Below are 21308 nucleotides of genomic sequence, written 5' to 3'. Positions count from 1 at the left end.
GAAGGAAAAGCATCCAACAAGTGCTCAGCATATGTGGGAACTCCTTCAAGACTGTTGGAAAAGCATTCCAGGTGAAGCTGGTTGAGAGAATGCAAAGAGTGTGCAAAGCTGTCATCAAGGCAAAGGTTGGCTACTTTGAATAATCTCAAATATAAATATTTTGATTTGTTTAACACTTTTTTGGTTACTACATGATTCCATATGTGTTATTTAATAGTTATGTCTTCACTATTATTCTACCATGTAAAAATAAAGAAAAAGCCTTGAATTAGCCAGCAGCATATTACCCTGCATCCCACTGCTGGCTTTCTTCTAAAAGCTAAGCAGGGTTGGTCCTGGTTGGTCCCTGGATGGGAGACCAGATGCTACTGGAAGTGGTGTGGGTGTGCCAGTAGGCGGCCCCCTTTCCTATGGTCTAAAAAAATATCCCAATTTCCCACCACTTCCCACCACTTGATTGGGGATGTTTCCCTGTGTACGGTGCCGTCTTTCGGATGGGACGTTAAACTGGTGTCCTGATTCTGTGGTCACTGAAGATCCCATGGCACTTATCGTAAGAGTAGGGGTGTTAAACCCGGTGTCCTGGCTAAATTCCCAATCTGTCCTTCATACCATCACGGTCACCTAATCATCCCCAGTTTACAATTGGCTCATTCATCCCTCTCCTCTCCCCTGTAACTATTCCCCAGGTCTTTGCTGTAAATGAGAATGTGTTCTCAGTCAACTTACCTGGTAAAATAAGGGTTAAATAAAATAAATGAATGAATAGGTGTTCATACTTTTGACTGGTACTGTATATACACACAAGTGTGTGGACACCCCTTCAAATTAGTGGATTCGGCTATTTTAGCCACACCAGTTGCTGACAGGTCTATAAAATCTAACACACAACCATGCAATCTCCGTAGACATAATATTGGCAGTAGAATGGCATTACTGAGGAGCTCAGTTTGTCAAATTTCTGCCCTGCTCCGGTGAACTCTTAAGTGCTGTTATTGTGAAGTGGAAACGTCTAGGAGCAACAATGGCTGAGCCATGAAGTGGTAGGCCACACAAGATCATAGAACGGGACTGCCGAGTGATGAAGCATGTAACACATAAAAATTGTCTGTCCTCGGTTGCAACCCTCGCTACCGAGTTCCAAACTGCCTCTGTAAGCAACATCAGCACAATAAGTGTTCATCGGGAGCTTCATGAAATGGGGTTTCCATGTCTGAGCAGCCGCACACAAGCTTAAGGTCATCATAAACAATGCTAAGCGTCGGCTGGAGAGTTGTAAAACTCGTCGCCATTGACCTTTGGGAGCAGTGGAAATGCATTCTCTGGAGTATTTAATCATGCTTCACCATCTGGCAGTCCAATGGACGAATCTGGGTTTGGTGGATGCCAATAGAACGCTACCTGCCCGAATGCATAGCGCCAACAGTAAAGTTTTGTGGTGGAGGAATAATGGTCTAGGGCTGTTTTTCATGGGTCGGGCTAGGCCTCTTAGTTTCAGGGAAATATTAACGCTACAGCCTACAATGACATTCTAGATGTTTCTGTGCTTCCAACTTTGTGATAGAAGTTTGGGCAAGGCCCTTTCCTGTTTCAGAATGACAAAGCCCCTCTGCACAAAGCGAGGTCCATACAGAAATGGTTTGTCGAGATCGGTGTGGAAGAACTTAACTGACCTGTACAGAGCCCTGACCTCAACCCCATTGAACACCTTTGGGATGAATTTGAATGCTGACGGTGAGCCAGGCCTTTTCGTCCAACATCAGTGCCCGACCTCACTAATGCGCGTGGCTGAATGGAAGCGTCCCCGCAGCAATGTTCCAACATCTAGTGGAAAACCTTCCCAGAAGAATGGAGGCTGTTATAGCATCAAAAGGGAGTCCAACTCCATATTAATGCCTATGATTTTGGAATGATGTTTGACAAGCAGGTGTCTAAATACTGTTGGTCATGTCGTGTACCTACCATAATCACTTCAGTAGCCCTGCACATCGTAATATAATGGTACTGGAATTGACCTGTACATAACTTGCATTCTCGTCGGTTTTTTAATTCTCATTTCTTGTTTTTCTGTAATCTGTATTACATTTATTCTGCATTGTTGGGAAAGAGCTCGCAAGTAAGCATTTCACTGTACTGTTTTACACCTGCTGTATCCTGTGCATGTGACAAAACGTGGACATACTGAGGAGAGTCCCTTGTGAATTGGATGTACCAGAAGAGATTAGGAGATGCTGGTAGTGTAGTTACAGCTGAAAGTTACGTAATCCTTCAAGGGCAGTAACATGTCCACTGCTGGTCAGCAGTCTCTTCACCTCTCCAATTTTGAAAAGTAATCGTTTTTATTATTAAGGAAATTGTATAACTAATATGTAACATCCAGACAAAAAAGAATAAGGAAACACTAGGTCCTATACCATAGCAAAATAGCATTCAGCAAGGATCATCGAGTCAATGTGCCATTATGGTTAATGTATAGAAGAATAGACTTATAGACTTTATGTTCCATCCATTGTAGCTAAGAAGTCTCATAACTGGGGCTCTACACTAAGGGAGGAGCTTAAGGTATAATCAATTGTTTAGTTGAACTGGTAGATGGACTCCTTGTGAAATATGGCCCTTGTCTGGTTGATTTTGTTTGATATTTGGAACTATAAAATAATAGATATTTTACAGAGTGTTGTCTTTTTTTCCAAATAATTGTGTTGTCTTTTTTTCCAAATAATTTCTAAATTATACTTTGGCAGAAATATGTTAAGCTCATCTGACAAATAAACTCAGATGTGTGGATATTATTTTATCTGAAAGAAAGGCACAGACCAGTAGCCTATGGAGTAGTCCAGCATACACCTGGCCTATGCTGCCCAAAGCCACAGAGTTATCTTTACTATGCATTTAAAACAGTAGTCAAGTCAACTGATTTGTTTTATGATTTAAGCCAATGATTGACACGGGATGCAACCATGATCATCAACCCTGTCATGGCAGCGCACATTAACGTAAAAGATGGTCAGTGGCATCACAATGTGGCTAGCTTATTACGCATGGGTTGTAGTCTCTAGATTTGGTCCATAAAATAAATGTCTCAGTACTGCCTGGAGTTAATCAAGTAGAAAACTGCCTGGCTCATGCTTTTCCTAATGTGGTGTTTCACTATCTCGTGAAGGTGAACCTCTGAGGGCGCACGGCACTGTGTCATATTAAACAGTCACAGGACAAGTGTAACATCAAGATTTAGTAAAGCGGCAGGCAGAAACCAGGGCAAGAACGACTGACTCAACAGGACTGCGCACACAGAACGCTGTAGTGGCGAGACCTTCACAAAGATCCAGCGCTTGGACGCAAAAGGATGGATTCTTTCAGACCGGGCTCCAGCATAGGACTGTCTCCCTCTCCAAGAGACCGACAATCACCCATCCGTTTTGATCGGGAGCACTCACAACCGGGAACAATGGCCGGATGTCGGGCGGGAACACTTGGCTTCCCATCCGAATCGTTGTGCGTAAAGTACGGGGAATTTTTAAAGAACACCGCCGCAGCAGCGGAGAGCAGTGGTGGGGAGCAGAGTCAGGATGATGACAGTGATGGCATTGGTCGGAGTGACATGGTGCTTTTTCCAGAGGAAAGGCTCATGGCATCAATGGCCAAATGTGACGCAGCAGGTAAGAAACACAAAGAGCAGAAGGTGTTGAGGCTCAACATTAACGCCCGAGAGAGGAGGAGGATGCACGACCTGAACGACGCGCTCGATGAACTGCGGTCGGTGATCCCCTACGCGCACAGCCCATCCGTACGGAAGTTATCAAAAATAGCCACTTTGCTCCTCGCCAAAAACTACATCCTCATGCAGGCACAAGCACTTGAAGAGATGAGAAGACTTGTTAGTTATCTTAACCATGGACCTGGCGTTACTGCTGCGAATACTGCTGGTGCACCCGGATTAGGGCGGTATGACCAGCAGACAGGATACCCGTTCTCTTCTGGGGTTCCGGACCCTTTCAATAGCAATGCAAATCTCTTCAATAAATAAAAATGTCAACAATAAACCTTGAACAGTTGTGTCCGACACTAACAGGGGACTTCAAGCTTCGTGAGCACAACTGAATTGACGGGATCAGCGTGACTGACAGAAGTAGTCACATATTACGAGAACATGGAGTCCTATAATATATGACTCTGTTCTGCATGGTGATTGCGTTTCGAAAATAGTTTTACAAAATCTAACTAATCGAATTAAATGACAGCTATCATGGTCAAAATGGTTAGCCTTTTAACAAATTATGTTTAGTCTTATTTAACCATTATGTCCTACGGTACATTTTCTTCAGTTTGATTAGATGATGTTCGATGGATAAATTGTATTGGTGACATAAGATAGATAGATATGTTATGGTCTGTTTTCCAGTAGCCTATACCTCAATGCATGGGCTATGTACAATCAAACCCAAATTATTTACAAAGAGCAATTGTGAATATTGGGTGAATTAATAGGTAGCCCATAGGCCTAAATTTGATAATGATATCAATCAATTATAGTTTTTACCGTCAAGGACTACATTGGAAGTGTTTTAATGAATCTTTAAGTGCTATTGTACATTTTGTTTTAGGCTATATATCTTTTACCCAAATAAATACAATACAAATATTTTCATACATGTAATTTGGTCATTAATTGTGTAATTTACGTTTCCCTAAATACTATTTAATAATGCAGGCATTTGACAAACATGAATGGAATCATTTTATTACCAGGGACAGCATTAATGACAAACAACGATCAGAACGCTGTACTCACAGAAGAGAGTTGGTCAAACAAAATAATTCCTCTGAGCATATAGTTAATAACCTTGCAGATTCACTGGATCAATTAAGAGAATAGGTCACTATTGGAAAAAAATTAAGGAATAAAATTACTGCCACATGCAGAACTGATTTGTCCAGTTTTAATTTATTTCATGAATTGTAAATACTCTGTATGACTCTTGAAATAGGAAAGACATTTGAATGTATAACTTAAATGGTTGGTTAATGTTATAGAAAAATGAAACTAATAAATCAGTCATGTTTTAGGGACACCACCATATTTACAACATAAAGCTTTTATCACATTGTCCTTTTACCCTGTAATATAGTTCAACTATTTGATTCAACTACTGTTGTACAGTATAGATCAGGGATGGGCAACTTTGACAGTGAAAAAATGTTAAATAATTTGAGTTAATTTCCTGCAATTCTACACATTTTGTCATGGGGTGGAGAGAAATGTTTGCCGTTTTTAATATGATATCTGAGTGAGAGTGAATAACAAAATCAATGGGGGCCCCGGTAGGTAATTCAACCACGATTACTATAGGTCAAGATAGCTGGCTAGACTAACTTACCAATCAAAAAAATGTATTGCTGACATGAGCTAATTGAGTGACTGACATAAGAGGTGAACTGCTGATGCACAAACACATTTTGAAATTGCACCTTGTGTATTCTAATATTCTAACTCAACAGGAAGTTGAGACCCTGACAGTTCCTATTTAAAAAAATATATATAAATGAAATATTATTTCATTTTGCGACATTAATCCAGGGCCCATAAATACCCTGGTATATATGGTTTTATAATGCAAGGCATAATAAACAAACATATTTTTAGTATTCAAATAAAATACTATCTGTTATAAACAGCAAAAACTGTTAACAATTAATGGATCATTCTGTCCTATGGAATAAAACACCAAAGGTCCCTAGCTAGCAGATTCGCCAATCCTGCCCACTGTTAGTCTGTCCTAATATAATACATTGACAAATTAGCAATGCATTGCTGTTCAGTCAATAGCTACTTGTGTGAATAATAATCCATGTGTGTGTCCCAAATGGCACCCTATTGCCAATATAGTGCAGTACTTTTGACAAAAGCCCTATGGTTCCTAGTCTAAAGTAGTGCACTATGTAGGGAATAAATAGGGTACCATTTGGGATGCAGCCGATGAGAAATCAAATCCATTAGCCACACAGGGCTCAGCCCTCTAGTGTTTGTTCATATACAGATGTCCTCCACCTCTCAGGATCGACGTAGCCTGTAGCGGATCTGGACGTCACTGGTAGGGAGCAGGATGCCCAGGCCAGCACGGCTGGGGTCCAGGGTACACGGCTTCTGCCCCTCCAACACCTCCATGTCAAAGTAGAGTAGCAGCAGAGAGAGGAACTGCTTTATCTCATTCACCGCAAAGTGCCTTCCCGGGCACTTAGTGGAGCCCGAGCCGAAAGACATCCGGTAGTACTTCAGCTTCTGGCCGTCCTTATAGAAGTCTGTCTTTTCCTTTCCGTTTTCGATGTATCGGTCAAACTTGTAGATCTATCAGAGGGGTAATATAAATAAGTGTGTAAAGCTTTATTTTTCAGCGCCTTAAATAATAAAGGTTAATATTCCATCTTATTGCATATTCCAGGAATGTTTCCATTTTGCTTAGTCACAGATCATGGCAAGGTTATCACCAGTCACACCCAGATTACATTAGCATGCATGCAGTGACCTTCTGAAGGCCAGTGGGTGGATTCAATCTTTCACAGTCCATGCATTCTGCTCATTAATCTAACCTGTGGACACACACACACCAGGTGGTGTGGGAAGGCAATTCAGCAGAACAACAAAACCCCCAGACCAGACACAGTGAAGGCGAGAGAGCCTACAGCCATTCTAGGACGCCCACAGAATCTGAACGACTGGTCTTCTTTACCTCTGGATTCTCGTAGATCCCGGGGTCCATGTGCATGCTCTGGGGATACAGGGAGATGAGATCTCCCTTCCTCACTCCAATGGAGCGATCTCCCTCCAGCCGCAAGCTGAAGTCCTCCTGGGCCATGCGGATGTTCATGGAGGCTGAAGACAGCCGCAGACTTTCATTTATGGAGCTCTCTGAGAACACAACAGAACAGTTCAGTTAGTCACCAGAGGTATTTTGTTCTGGCCTATCTGAGGTACTTTCTTAAAATTTTATTTTTTTTACCTTGAGTGGCCCAGTACTGACTCACTACTGTACATACACATACTCACACAGGAGGGAAAGCTTTGAGACTTGAAGGGCTATTCGTTAGAAACATGAACTGCTCTAGCAAAATGGACAAAACACAAGCTGAATAATCATAAGTCATACATAGCTTTATTTACACATGCATACATAAAGGTATCTTGACTAGCAGTGTTTTTCATTAAAACCAATTACAATCTTAAGAGATAACACCATAGAAGAGAGAATAATACAAAACGTAGCCGAGTACCCCCTATCACTTAGAAGAACAAACAGATGTGGAACAGATATTCCACTGTCTTCCCCTAAGGGAGATGACATCATTAGTAGTGTGAGAGAGAGGGAGCCACAGAGAATCTACACTAGTGGCATTTGTCCCTGAGCATGCAGTTGTCAGAAGAGATGAGGCTACAGTCCGCATGGTGGGTGCAGCAGTGTGATTTAATGTGACAGGTACAGAGCCTGGAGGGATTTTTTTGGGGGGTGGGGACAGGAAGATGTGCCCTAAAATGTACACACAGAGCACCTGCCACTACAGAGTAGAAGTGTAATAAGAAGCCCTCTGTTTGTTTGTATAGTCAGACATACAAAGGATTGGAAGGCCCTCTCGAAGCCACACTATCATTGACTCAACTGAACCCTGTGTGCTTGGGGCTGAGACCATTTAACACAATCAGGAGAGAAAATTATATGAAAAATGCAAAGGGAAATTTGGACACTGCAGACAAACCTAATCTCTTATGACAGTAGAGTAGCTGATTTGGTTCTGGGTGCTGCGATTAAGACCAACTTAACAATAATACATCATAACAATAACCTACCCAGATTCAGTAGGCTGTCCAGCTGTTCTCTGGTGAAGGTGAGGTCTCTGTTGTGGTGTGTTTCTATTCCTGAGACCTGCAGGACACCATGGATCTCCTCACGCACGACTGCAAGGGCCTCTGGGTGCGTCAGCAGGTAATACATGGCCCAGAAGGTGGCTGGGACTGTGTTTCCCACCGACGCCCATAGAATGGCAAAATGATGAGCTGGGGCAGGTAAAGGTAAGAAAGAGATATTTTAATTAAATTAAAGTTTACAGATGTTAACAAAGGTGCAGTGAAATGCTTGAGTTTCTAGCTCTCACAGTGTAGTACTACATACATAATCCCAAAAAATGCTTGAAGAAAGAAATTAAGAAATATTAGCACAAGCAATGTCAGTCTGGCACAAGAAAAACATATATACACTACTGTTCAAAGTTTTGGGGTCTCTTAGAAATGTCCTTGTTTAAAATAACATCAAATTGATCAGAAATACAGTGTAGACATTGTTAATGTTGTAAATGACTACTGTAGCTGGAAACGGCTGATTTTTAATGGAATATCTACATAGGCCCATTATCAGCAAACATCCCTCCTGTGTTCCAATAGCACATTGTGTTAGGTAATCTAAGTTTATCATTTTAAAAGGCTAATTGATCATTAGAAAACCCTTGCAATTATGTTAGCACAGCTGAAAACTGTTGTTCTGATTAAAGAAGCAATACAACTGGTCTTCTTTAGACTAGTTGAGTATTTTTGAGCATCAGCATTTGTGGGTTCGATTACAGGCTCAAAATTGCCAGAAACAAATACCTTCCTTCTGAAACTCGTCAGTCTATTCTTGTTCTAAGAAATTAAGGCTATTCCATGCGAGAAATTGCCAAGAAACTGAAGATCTCATACAACGCTGTGTACTACTCCCTTCACAGAACAGCGCAAACTGGCTCTAACCAGAATAGAAAGAGGATTGGGAGGCCCCGGTGCACAACTGAACAAGAGGACAAGTACATTAGAGTGTCTAGTTTAAGAAACAGACTAGAGGTCGACCGATTATGATTTTTCAACGCCGATACCGATTATTGGAGGACCAAAAAGTCGATACCAATTAATCGGATGATTTTTAAAATAGATTTGTAATAAATGACAATTACAACAATACTGAATGAACACTTATTTTAACTTAATATAATACATCAATAAAATAAATTTAGCCTCAAGTAAATAATGAAACATGTTCAATTTGGTTTAAATAATGCAAAAACAAAGTGTTGGAGAAGAAAGTAAAAGTGCAATATCTGCTATGTAACAAAGCTAACGTTTCAGTTCCTTGCTCAGAACATGAGAACATATGAAAGCTGGTGGTTCCTTTTAACATGAGTCTTCAATATTCCCAGGTAAGAAGTTTTAGGTTGTAGTTACTATAGGAATTATAGGACTATTTCCCTCTATACCATTTGTATTTCATTAACCTTTGACTATTGTATGTTCTTATAGGCACTTTAGTATTGCCAGTGTAACAGTATAGCTTTCGTCCCTCTCCTCGCTCCTCCCTGGGCTCGAACCAGCAAGACAACAACAACAGCCACCATCGAAGCAGCGTTACCCATGCAGAGCAAGGGGAACAACTACTAGAAGGCGAGTGACGTTTGAAACGCTATTAGCGCGCGCTAACTAGCTAGCCATTTCACTTCAGTTACACAAGCCTCATCTCGGGAGTTGATAGGCTTGAAGTCATAAACAGTGCAATGCTTGACGCACAACGAAGAGCTGCTGGCAAAACACACGACAGTGCTGTTTGAATGAATGTTTACATGCCTGCTTCTGCCTACCACCGCTCAGTCAGATTATATGCAACGCAGGACACGCTAGATAATATCTAGTAATATCATCAACCATGTGTAGTTAACTAGTGATTATGATTGATTGTTTTTTATAAAGATAAGTTTAATGCTAGCTAGCAACTTACCTTGGCTTACTGCATTCGCGTAACAGGCAGTCTCCTTGTGGAGTGCAACGAGAGAGAGGCAGGTCGTTATTGCGTTGGACTAGTTAACTGTAAGGTTGCAAGATTGGATCCCCCTAGCTGACAAGGTGAAAATCTGTCGTTCTGCCCCTGAACAAGGCAGTTAACCCACCGTTCCTAGGCAGTCATTGAAAATAAGCATGTGTTCTTAACTGACTTGCCTAGTTAAATTAAGAAAAAAAATATACAAAAAAATAATAAAAATCGGCGCCCAAAAATACCAATTTCCGATTGTTATGAAAACTTGAAATTGGCCCTGATTAAATTGGCCATTCCGATTAATCGGTCGACCTCTAAAACAGACACCTCACAAGTCCTCAACTGGCAGCTTCATTAAATAGTACCCGCAAAACACCAGTTTCAACGTCAAGTGAGGAGGCGACTCCGGGATGCTGGCCTTCTAGGCAGCGTTGCAAAGAAAAAGCCATATCTCAGACTGGACAATAAAAAGAAAAGTTTAAGATGGGCAAAATAACAGAGACACTGGACAGAGGAACTCTGCCTAGAAGGCCAGCATCCCGGAGTCGCCTCTTCACTGTTGACATTAAGACTAAGGTACCACGTTCATCTGTACAAACAATAGTAGGCACTGCTCCAAAACCGCCATTAAAAAAAGCCAGATTACGGTTTGCAACTACACATGGGGACAAAGATCGGTCAGGAAGTTAAAGCTTGGTTGCAAATGGGTCTTCCAAATGGACAATGACCCCAAGCATACTTCCAAAGTTGTGGCAAAATGGCTTAAGGACAACAAAGTCAAGGTATTGGAGTGGCCATCACAAAGCCCTGACCTCAATCCTATAGAACATTTGTGGGCAGAACTGAAAAAGCGTGTGCGAGCATGGAGGCCTACAAACCTGACTCAGTTACACCAGCTCCGTCAGGAGGAATGGGCCAAAACTTACCCAACTTATTGTGGGAAGCTTATGGAAGGCTACCCGAAACGTTTGACCAAAGTTAAACAATTTAAAGGCAATGCTACCAAAAACTAATTGAGTGTATGTAAACTTCTGATCCACTGGGAATGTGATGAAATAAATAAAAGCTAAAATAAATCTCTACTATTATTCTGACATTTCACATTCTTAAAATAAAGTGGTGATCCTAACTGACCTGAGACGGGGGATTTTTACTCTGATTAAATGTCAGGAATTGTGAAAAACTGAGATTAAATGTATTTGGCTAAGGTGTATGAAAACTTCCGACTTCAACTGTACATAGGGCAGCAGTCTCCAAGGTGCAGGGTACAGTACCTGGGTGGTAGCCGGCTAGCAACAGTGACTCAGGGCAGGGTATTGGGTGAGAGATACCCAGAGTTACTCGGTAGGAGTTACAACTGAGGTTTGGAATGTCCTTGTTGAAGTCAAAATAGAACATTTTATGTTGTAGGTGTATACAGAGAGAAAAGCATCTGTGTTTACCTGCTTTATCGACATCTCCCAAGGAGTCATACTGTTCAAGCACTGCTGCTCTTTCCTTTATGAACCCTGAGGTGTTGGACCATCCAGACATTCTCTGAGGGTGGAAGTAGTTGATCAGTTTATCCCGAGTGGCCTTGGTTCCTCCCAGCAGAGAGATGGGGATCCTGGCGATGAGGAGGGGAAACATGGTGTCGAACTTGACAAAGTCCTCTCGAAGCGTCACCATTCCGCTGTGTCTGCTGGAATGGGCAGGCTTGCCAAACAGGGTCAGGAAAGTAGCCTCAAACATGATTGAATTGCAGAGTTGGTACACACTTTCAGTCCTCCACTCGCTCTCCCCAGTAAGGTAGTCTTGTCGGAACACAAACATGAGATTTCCCATCAAGCTCTCTGTCAGGTTATTGAGGTTGTCGCCCTGTAGAAGGTGGAAGGACCTCTGGATGTGCTCGCTCATACCGGGGAACTTTCCGCTCCCGACAGGGGGGTAGCCGAACGTCAAGGGGGCCACTTGGTCAGAAAACTCATGGAAGTCCAGCTGTTTTTTATGTTTGATGACATACGGATACAGCAACGGATTCATTATGAAGGTCATGTATTTGCCTGAAGGGGAAATGTGAGAACAGGATTGTATTTCAGGCATGCAACGTGTGTAATATACTGTCTAATCATATTGTTAGTAACTTTACTGTTTTTAAAGACCATTTACATACATTTCATCAAACATTTCAGCAAAATTCCATTGCTCCTTTTTTAACCATACTATGATAAAATGTATACATTAAACACTACTATTACCCACCAGCAATCAGCACAGTAAATACATCTCCATGTTTCTCCTTATGTGCTGCCAGAAACCTATGTGCATTCTTCCCAAACTCCAAAGCCTTTCCAAGGAATGGGATCCAACCATTTATAAGTGGAGGCTCCCCATCTCTCCTATAATAGAGAAGAACATAAGAAATGTGCATTTTACATTAGGTAAAAACAGATATACAGTATGTCATATCAACAAATAAATCCATCAAAAATCTTTCAGATGAAATAAGAGAAAACGTAGATCTGACTGATTCCAATACAATATAAATGCAAGCCTAAGTGATTAGAACTTAAGGACAAAGAAACTACGAACATCTTTGCAATATTCATGAGACAAGGCGTACCATGTGATCAGGGGTCTCCCAAAACTTCAAGGTGGATTGGTAGCAGCTACAACTCTCCTTTACCACATACAGTGTAACAAAAAAAAATACAGCAGCTACTGGTCAGCAAGGTATACTGAAGAAATCATTTAAAACCTGAAAACACAGACATGACACAGAGCATCATCTCAGGCCGAATTAGCTGACAGAGCAGGAATCACTCCAGGTTTACAAACAGTATCCAGCTCAAACAGCTTTCAACAGCTGTATCTTAAGTGAATGCAGATGGGAAACAATTACAAAGGCAACATAGGAGTGAGTCCTGCATAGCAATGTCATAGCTCAGAGCGATTCCAGGAAGAGTTAGCTGATTATTTTCCCAAGGAAATGTAACATGGGCGGCAGGGTAGCCTAGTGGTTAGAGCGTTGGACTAGTGACCGGAAGGTTGCAAGTTCAAATCCCCGAGCTGACAAGGTACAAATCTGTCTTCTGCCCCTGAACAGACTGTTCCTAGGCCGTCATTGAAAATAAGAATTTGTTCTTAACTGACTTGCCTAGTTAAATAAAGGTAAAAAAAATAATCTTTCACTCTATCCTATGGTTCAAATTAAATATTATCTTCCTATCCGTATGTAGCTCATCACATCTAATGTTACTATGGTTTATTTTATTTTCAAATCAACAAGCTTTGACAAACATTTGCCGTTTAAGGCTATCAGAATCAGAGGCAACAAAAATATGTTTCTGTCCCTAGGCCAAGGAATGTCATGATGGGCTATTAATAACTGTGGTGTTGGCGGGTGCAGTAACAACCATGCATTAGATTTGGCCTAAAGAAATGCTGGGAGCAATTTGTTGATCCTGTCAACAGGACTTAACACACACACGACAGGCCTAATATTTACTCCACTTTAAAGCTAGGCTTAAGCACAGAACATTGTTTCTCCTTTATTGTGGATGATCTTGCAGAAGTGGCCAGAAAACGAATACAAAACTAGCTGCTTCAAAAAGCTATTATCAAATATTTTGCTAACACTTTATGTAGAGGGGTGATATGTAGCATTCATAACGCTTTTATATGCATGACATAGAATCATAATGCCCTTCATATTATGATCTTTGAAGCTTAGGGATATGTTTACCAATCAGGATTCATTTGACCAGTTAGGAGGTAGAGCTGGTGAGACATTTGCTTATATATTCTATAGCCACAGGGTGTGTACACTAGACTATTAGCATACAGTGGCTGACCTAGGGGCACAATGTTACCCGTCATCTTATCCCATCTTTGCCCTATAGACACACAATGTCAGTGGGTTATCATACTGATGAAATTGAGGCAACATTGTAAGGCGCATTATCCTACAAAGCATTGTGCCATTGAAAACAAATAGATAGGCTAACTGTTACATCATCCTTCCTTTGCTGTGTATTTGTTTTTGGAAACACGTCTTATGCAAGGAAGTATCTGTGTATCTGGAGCTGACTTGGTGCAGCACAGATCAGTCGTCTTTGCCACAAAATAATGCATGAGATCAACAAAACAATACTAATCTGTGCAACGTCAGTGCTAAACTAATATGTGTGCTTATCCATCCCAGGGCTAGTGTGGAGAGAGCGGGTCATGAGACGATCTGCTATCTGTGAGACCTCAAGCTGACAAGTCTCAGCCCAGGCTTACTTGTTGTTGCTATGCTTGTGCCCCCCCACCTAGTCCACACTACTGCCTGCCAGCCACTTGTCAGAAGCAATCAGGGAGTCTGATAGTGTCTGCCAGCAGTGAGCACATTTGGAGAGGCCAGCATCAGAATAAGGACCCCATGCATCAGTAACAATATTAGAACAGATGTCCACATAGCAGTGTATCAATTAGACCGCTTCTCCCTGATTCGGCTCATAACGCGGCTCGAACCCAGGACATCTGCCTTGCTCGTACACCTGACTAGGGCTTTTACAGTGACCGTATTACCGCCACACCTGCAGTCAAATTCCACCCTGATCGTTTAGTCACGGTTATTAGGCTTCTCCAAGCTATGATGCTGCTGATCATTAGTAGCCTACCAAACTCGCTAACTGCCTGGTACTCAGCACTCTATTGTCCCTCTAATCACTCTGACATCAAGCAAAATCTAATCAAACATTTCATGAGAGCCCATGTTGCACAACATTTCTATAGGCTATGCAAAACAAAATCTAATCAAAAAAGAGCATCCTATCCGCTTTCTATAGGCTAGGTCTACTATATATTTTTCTCAACATTCCTAATATTAAGCACATTGCTTCTCTTTACAACTGGAGTATAGCCTACCTGGCTGGCATGAAAATAAACCACGGGGAAAAGCCTCCTCCATTCGCTATTTAAGTACATAGATGACGTATCGTTTTCCCCCTACCCCCTGCTTCGAGACAGGTGCATGATAATGGCCCATTGTAAATCCCAAAAAATTCACACATATTATTTAGTATATGTAAAGACAAGATGAAATGAAGAATAGTCTGATGGGTGACAATATTAGCCTAGTACTTGTGAATGATGCTCCAGCTTGTGTGCAGTAAGGCAAGAAACGGCACATGCCTTTTTTTGGGTACTTTTTCAAATCATAGTCCCACACCTCATGTAGCCTAGCCTATATGTTTTGGTAAGGTTTGTATCACAATTAAAGTGGTCAAATAACTTAAAATGAAGCACAATCGGCGTAGAGCCTAATAAGCAGTTTCAAGTTTGGGGAAAATCATTTTCACTATGGGGGATAGTAGATTGACATAGGCTAGTGCTTTTGCTGTTTGTTAGGCCTACTCATCTTCTTGGAGAAAAGTAAAACGTGGAAAGTTGTATAATTATTATATTCAGCCCAAAGGCACAAGGGCCACAAAAGGCAAGGATTTTTTTTTGGGGGGGGGGGATTACATCCACACAAATGGGATGCCACCAGGAAATTTGAGGTTTTATCAAGTACTTGTCAAATTGTGAATAAGAGACTGATGAAGTGTGTACAGCCTGCACAAAAAAACAAAAGCAGAGCTCATGCCTTTCATGCAACTTATTTCAAATCATTAGTCGCATCATGCAGCCTTACAATGTATTAAAAATCAAAACATATAGCCCAACGTATGTATCACAACTAAAGTTGGATAAATAACTAAATTAAGTATATAGGAGGACCTGTTTCTTTCTCTTAGGGATAGCCCCCCTTTTACATTTTTTATTCTAAATGTCATACCCAAATCTAATTGCCTGTAGCTCAAGTCCTATGTGGACAACTACAAATACCGAGGTGTCTGGTTAGACTGAACTCTCCTTCCAGGCTCACATTAAGCATCTCCAATCCAAAATTAAATCTAGAATCGGCTTCCTATTTCGCAACAAAGCATCCTTCACTAATGCTGCCAAACATACCCTAGTAAAACTGACCATCCTACCGATCCTGGACTTCAGCGATGTAATTTACAAAATAGCCTCCAACACTCTACTCAGCAAATTGGATGTAGTCTATCACAGTGCCATCTGTTTTGTCACCAAAGCCATATATACTACCCACCACTGTGACCTGTACGCTGTCGTTGGCTGGCCCTCGCTTAATATTCGTCTCCAAACCCACTGGCTCCAAGTCATCTATAAGTCATTGCTAGGTAAAGCCGCGCCTTATCTCAGCTCAATGGTCACCATAGCAGCACCCACCTGTAGCACGCGCTCCAGCAGGTATATTTCACTGGTCACCCCCAAAGGCAACTCTTACTTTGGCCGCCTTTCCTTCCAGTGCTCTGCTGCCAATGACTGGAACGAATTGCAAAAATCAATGAAGCTGGAGATTTATATCTCCCTCACTAACTTTAAGCATCAGCTGTCAGAGCAGCTTACCGATCATGGCACCTGTACATAGCCCATCTGTAATGAGCCCACCCAACTACCTCATCCCCATATTGTTTTTTTTGTTGCACCCCAGTATCGCTACTTGCACATTCATCTTCTGCCCATCTATCACTCGAGTGTTTAATTGCTAAATTGTAATTATTTCGCCGCTATGGCCTATTTATTGCTTTACCTCCCTAATCTGACTACATTTTAGATGTCGACAATTAATCGGAATGGCCCATTAATTAGGGCTGATTTCAAGTTTTCATAACAATAGGTAATCTGCATTTTTGGACACAGATCATGGCCGATTACATTGCATTCCACGAGGAGACTGCGTGGCAGGCTGACTACCTGTTATGCGAGTGCAGCAAGGAGCCAAGGTAAGGTGCTAGCTAGCATTAAACACATGTTATAAAAAACAATCATTCTTAACATAATCACTAGTTAACTACACATGGTTAATGTTGATGATATTACTAGGTTAACTAGCTTGTCCTGCGTTGCATATAATCAATGCGGTGCCTGTTAATTTATAATTGAATCACAGCCTACTTTGCCAAACGGTGATTTAACAAGCGCATTCGCGAAAAAAGCACTGTTGTTGCACCAATGTGTACCTAACCATAAACATCAACGCCTTTCTTAAAAATCAATACACAAGTATATATATACAGTGCCTTGCGAAAGTATTCGGCCCCCTTGAACTTTGCGACCTTTTGACACATTTCAGGCTTCAAACATAAAGATATAAAACTGTATTTTTTGTGAAGAATCAACAACAAGTGGGACACAATCATGAAGTGGAACGACATTTATTGGATATTTCAAACTTTTTTAACAAATCAAAAACTGAAAAATTGGGCGTGCAAAATTATTCAGCCCCCTTAAGTTAATACTTTGTAGCGCCACCTTTTGCTGCGATTACAGCTGTAAGTCGCTTGGGGTATGTCTCTATCAGTTTTGCACATCGAGAGACTGACATTTTTTCCCATTCCTCCTTGCAAAACAGCTTGAGCTCAGTGAGGTTGGATGGAGAGCATTTGTGAACAGCAGTTTTCAGTTCTTTCCACAGATTCTCGATTGGATTCAGGTCTGGACTTTGACTTGGCCATTCTAACACCTGGATATGTTTATTTTTGAACCATTCCATTGTAGATTTTGCTTTATGTTTTGGATCATTGTCTTGTTGGAAGACAAATCTCCGTCCCAGTCTCAGGTCTTTTGCAGACTCCATCAGGTTTTCTTCCAGAATGGTCCTGTATTTGGCTCCATCCATCTTCCCAGCAATTTTAACCATCTTCCCTGTCCCTGCTGAAGAAAAGCAGGCCCAAACCATGATGCTGCCACCACCATGTTTGACAGTGGGGATGGTGTGTTCAGGGTGATGAGCTGTGTTGCTTTTACGCCAAACATAACGTTTTGCATTGTTGCCAAAAAGTTCAATTTTGGTTTCATCTGACCAGAGCACCTTCTTCCATATGTTTGGTGTGTCTCCCAGGTGGCTTGTGGCAAACTTTAAACAACACTTTTTATGGATATCTTTAAGAAATGGCTTTCTTGCCACTCTTCCATAAAGGCCAGATTTGTGCAATATACGACTGATTGTTGTCCTATGGACAGAGTCTCCCACCTCAGCTGTAGATCTCTGCAGTTCATCCAGAGTGATCATGGGCCTCTTGGCTGCATCTCTGATCAGTCTTCTCCTTGTATGAGCTGAAAGTTTAGAGGGACGGCCAGGTCTTGGTAGATTTGCAGTGGTCTGATACTCCTTCCATTTCAATATTATCACTTGCACAGTGCTCCTTGGGATGTTTAAAGCTTGGGAAATCTTTTTGTATCCAAATCCGGCTTTAAACTTCTTCACAACAGTATCTCGGACCTGCCTGGTGTGTTCCTTGTTCTTCATGATGCTCTCTGCGCTTTTAACGGACCTCTGAGACTATCACAGTGCAGGTGCATTTATACGGAGACTTGATTACACACAGGTGGATTGTATTTATCATCATTAGTCATTTAGGTCAACATTGGATCATTCAGAGATCCTCACTGAACTTATGGAGAGAGTTTGCTGCACTGAAAGTAAAGGGGCTGAATAATTTTGCACGCCCAATTTTTCAGTTTTTGATTTGTTAAAAAAAGTTTGAAATATCCAATAAATGTCGTTCCACTTCATGATTGTGTCCCACTTGTTGTTGATTCTTCACAAAAAAATACAGTTTTATATCTTTATGTTTGAAGCCTGAAATGTGGCAAAAGGTCGCAAAGTTCAAGGGGGCCGAATACTTTCGCAAGGCACTGTATATATATATATATATATATATATGCAGCAGTTTGGGCCGCCTGGCTCGTTGCGAACTGTGTTTAGACCATTTCTTCCTAACAAAGACAGCCAACTTTGCCAAACGGGGGATGATTTAACAAAAGAGCATTTGCGAAAAAAGCACAATCGTTGCACAAATGTACCTAACCATAAACATCAATGCTTTCCTTAAAATCAATACACAGAAGTATATTTTTTTTAAACCTGCATATTTAGTTAGAAGAAATTCATGTTAGCAGGCAATATTAAACTAGGGAAATTGTCTTGCATTCATTGCATGCAGAGTCAGGTTATATGCAACAGTTTGGGCCGCCTGGCTCGTTGCGAACTAATTTGCCAGAAATCTACGTAAGTATGACATAACATTGAAGGTTGTGCAATGTAACAGCAATATTTAGACTTATGGATGCCACCCATTAGATAAAATACGGAACGGTTCCGTATTTCCGGATTTGACCATATTAATGACCTATGGCCCGTATTTCTGTGTGTTATTATATTATAATTAAGTCTATGATTTGATAGAGCAGTCTGACCGAGCAGTGGTAGGCAGCAGCAGGCTCGTAAGCATTCATTCAAACAGCACTTTCCTGCGTTTGCCAGCAGCTCTTCGCAATGCTCCAAGCATTGCGCTGTTTATGACTTCAAGCCTATCAACTCTCGAGATTAGGCTGGCAATACTAAAGTACTTATTAGAACATCCAATAGTCAAAGGTATATGAAATACAAATGGTATAGAGAGAAATAGTCCTATAATAACTACAACCTAAAACTTCTTACCTGGGAATATTGAAGCCTGTGTTAAAAGGAACCACCAGCTTTCATATGTTCTCATGTTCTGAGCAAGGAACTTAAACATTAGCTTTTTTACAAGGCACATATTGCACTTTTACTTTCTTCTCCAACACTTTGTTTTTGCATTATTTAAACCAAATTGAACATGTTTCATTATTTATTATTATTTATTTTATTGATGTATTATATTAAGTTAAAATAATGTTCATTGTTCATTCAGCATTTTTGTAATTGTCATTATTACAAATATATATATATTTTTTATTATAATAATATAACTTTTATTTTATTTTTTAAAATTTAGCAGTATCGGCTTTTTTGGGTCCTCCAATAATCTGTATCGCCGTTGAAAAATCATAATCGGTCGACCTCTACTACATTTGCACACACTGTATATAGACTTTTCTGTTGTGTTATTGACTGTACGTTTGTTTATCCTATGTGTAACTCTTTGTTGTTTGTGTCGCACTGCTTTGCTCTATCTTGGCCAGTTCGCAGTTGTAAATGAGAACTTGTTCTCAACTAGCCTACCTGGTTAAATAAAGGTGAAATCATAAAAAATAAAAATAAAAACATTTAATGGTCCCAAAACTGTAAGTTTTGAGAACAAAGAGTTACACATTACACCTATCTGGTACTCCATGCAGTCTACTCTAGACTATAGAGCAAACGCTCAAAGTATTAGAAATAGTTCAAATGGTATTTTAACCCACCAGGTCTGATCCTCAAATCAAATCCTGTGTCTCTGCTAAATGACTCAAATTTACAAAATGTAAGACATTCATTAACTACAACCCACTGTATTATAAAGGGGAAATAATACAGGTCTTTAAGATTATGCAAACTATGGTCAAAGAGCAAACTCAGTGGTATACATAGGCTGATGCCATAGAATATTTACATTGTTACAATACTATCTATATCCCTCAAATTCAGGTCTAGAACTTAAAGCCCATTGTTTCCATCTAATCAGGGACTGTGAATGTACAAAATGTACAAAATGTCTAAAATGTACACACATATGAGTGTGCCGAATTTGAAAAAGGCTTCTCATGTTCTTACACAAGTCTGATGCTTTGTCACAATAATCGATTGCTTGATATTAGTCACATAAAGAACTTGTGTTAAAAAAAACTTGGCCAGGATTCTCCAACAAATATGTTGATCAACTTCAAGGGTTTAGACAAAAGTTTAATTCCTAGCATACAGCAACCAACGCGGACACCAACAAAATTGAAATAAACTATGAATTCATCCACCACTTGCCTTGTTCTCCTGAATCGCACGCTGAGTAAGTAGAGCGCCAAAAAGCCAAGAAACAATGGTAAAACAAACTCTAACATTTCGTTTGGGAATGATCAGACACTCCACAATAAATAAAGCCTCGGGAAGTTGTAATCGACAGCTGAAATCAACCGGTCTCAGTCCTACTGGTCGATTTGTTGCTGAAAGTTGCTAAATGACGTTATGATGTTGTGACGCGATGACGTCATTGCGTAATAACGTAAAACTGCGTCATTGCGTAGAATACACACTAATGTTACTCAAATTGACTGGCCATCTCGGCGAAAAATATGATTTGACATTTGTTAGTTTAGATTTATTTGTTTATTATCATATATTTCTATTTGTAAAAGTAATATAAACACAACGCATTTTATATGATCACATTTTTTATTTTTAAATACAACACATTGAATTATTGAGCAATTACACATTATTGAACAATTACATTTTATTTATTTTCTTTTAACTACGAAACCTACACATTCTGAACAATTATAGTTTTAAGCAGTGGTTAACATGCTACCTAACTGATCAACAATTATAGGTACAGGCTAATAACAAGGTACAGTATATACAGTGGGGCAAAAAAGTATTTAGTCAGCCACCAATTGTGCAAGTTCTCCCACTTAAAAAGATGAGAGAGG

General features: G+C 40.5%; 2 protein-coding genes across 4 annotated transcripts; one reads left to right on the top strand and one right to left on the bottom strand.

Moving 5' to 3' along the window:
* The first annotated feature begins 3322 nt into the window (after nucleotides 1-3322).
* On the top strand, nucleotides 3323-4189 carry LOC139376058 (class E basic helix-loop-helix protein 22-like). The gene has a single exon (XM_071118203.1). It carries the CDS (start codon nucleotides 3347-3349, stop codon nucleotides 4025-4027), a length of 681 nt encoding a protein of 226 aa, XP_070974304.1. The 5' UTR covers nucleotides 3323-3346; the 3' UTR covers nucleotides 4028-4189.
* Nucleotides 4190-4725: 536 nt separating this feature from the next.
* Nucleotides 4726-20846, bottom strand: LOC139376057 (cytochrome P450 7B1-like). 3 transcript variants are annotated; one of them, XM_071118201.1, is made up of 7 exons: nucleotides 20644-20824; nucleotides 12427-12483; nucleotides 12066-12202; nucleotides 11267-11866; nucleotides 7841-8047; nucleotides 6729-6907; nucleotides 4726-6346 (listed from the first exon to the last, which is right to left on the bottom strand). In XM_071118201.1, exons 4-7 carry the CDS (start codon nucleotides 11856-11858, stop codon nucleotides 6053-6055), a joined length of 1272 nt encoding a protein of 423 aa, XP_070974302.1. In that variant the 5' UTR covers nucleotides 11859-11866; nucleotides 12066-12202; nucleotides 12427-12483; nucleotides 20644-20824; the 3' UTR covers nucleotides 4726-6052. The 3 variants fall into 3 exon arrangements, with proteins under 3 accessions (XP_070974302.1, XP_070974300.1, XP_070974301.1); XM_071118199.1 differs by lacking the exon at nucleotides 12427-12483 and having other exon boundaries at nucleotides 20644-20846; XM_071118200.1 differs by lacking the exon at nucleotides 20644-20824 and having other exon boundaries at nucleotides 12427-12562.
* Between the last annotated feature and the right edge of the window lie 462 nt (nucleotides 20847-21308).

This window comes from Oncorhynchus clarkii, chromosome 20, assembly GCF_045791955.1.
Source record: "Oncorhynchus clarkii lewisi isolate Uvic-CL-2024 chromosome 20, UVic_Ocla_1.0, whole genome shotgun sequence".
Classification (NCBI taxonomy): domain Eukaryota; kingdom Metazoa; phylum Chordata; class Actinopteri; order Salmoniformes; family Salmonidae; genus Oncorhynchus; species Oncorhynchus clarkii.
The sequence above is the reverse complement of the archived record's forward strand: the minus strand, read 5'-3'. Positions and strand labels throughout refer to the sequence as shown.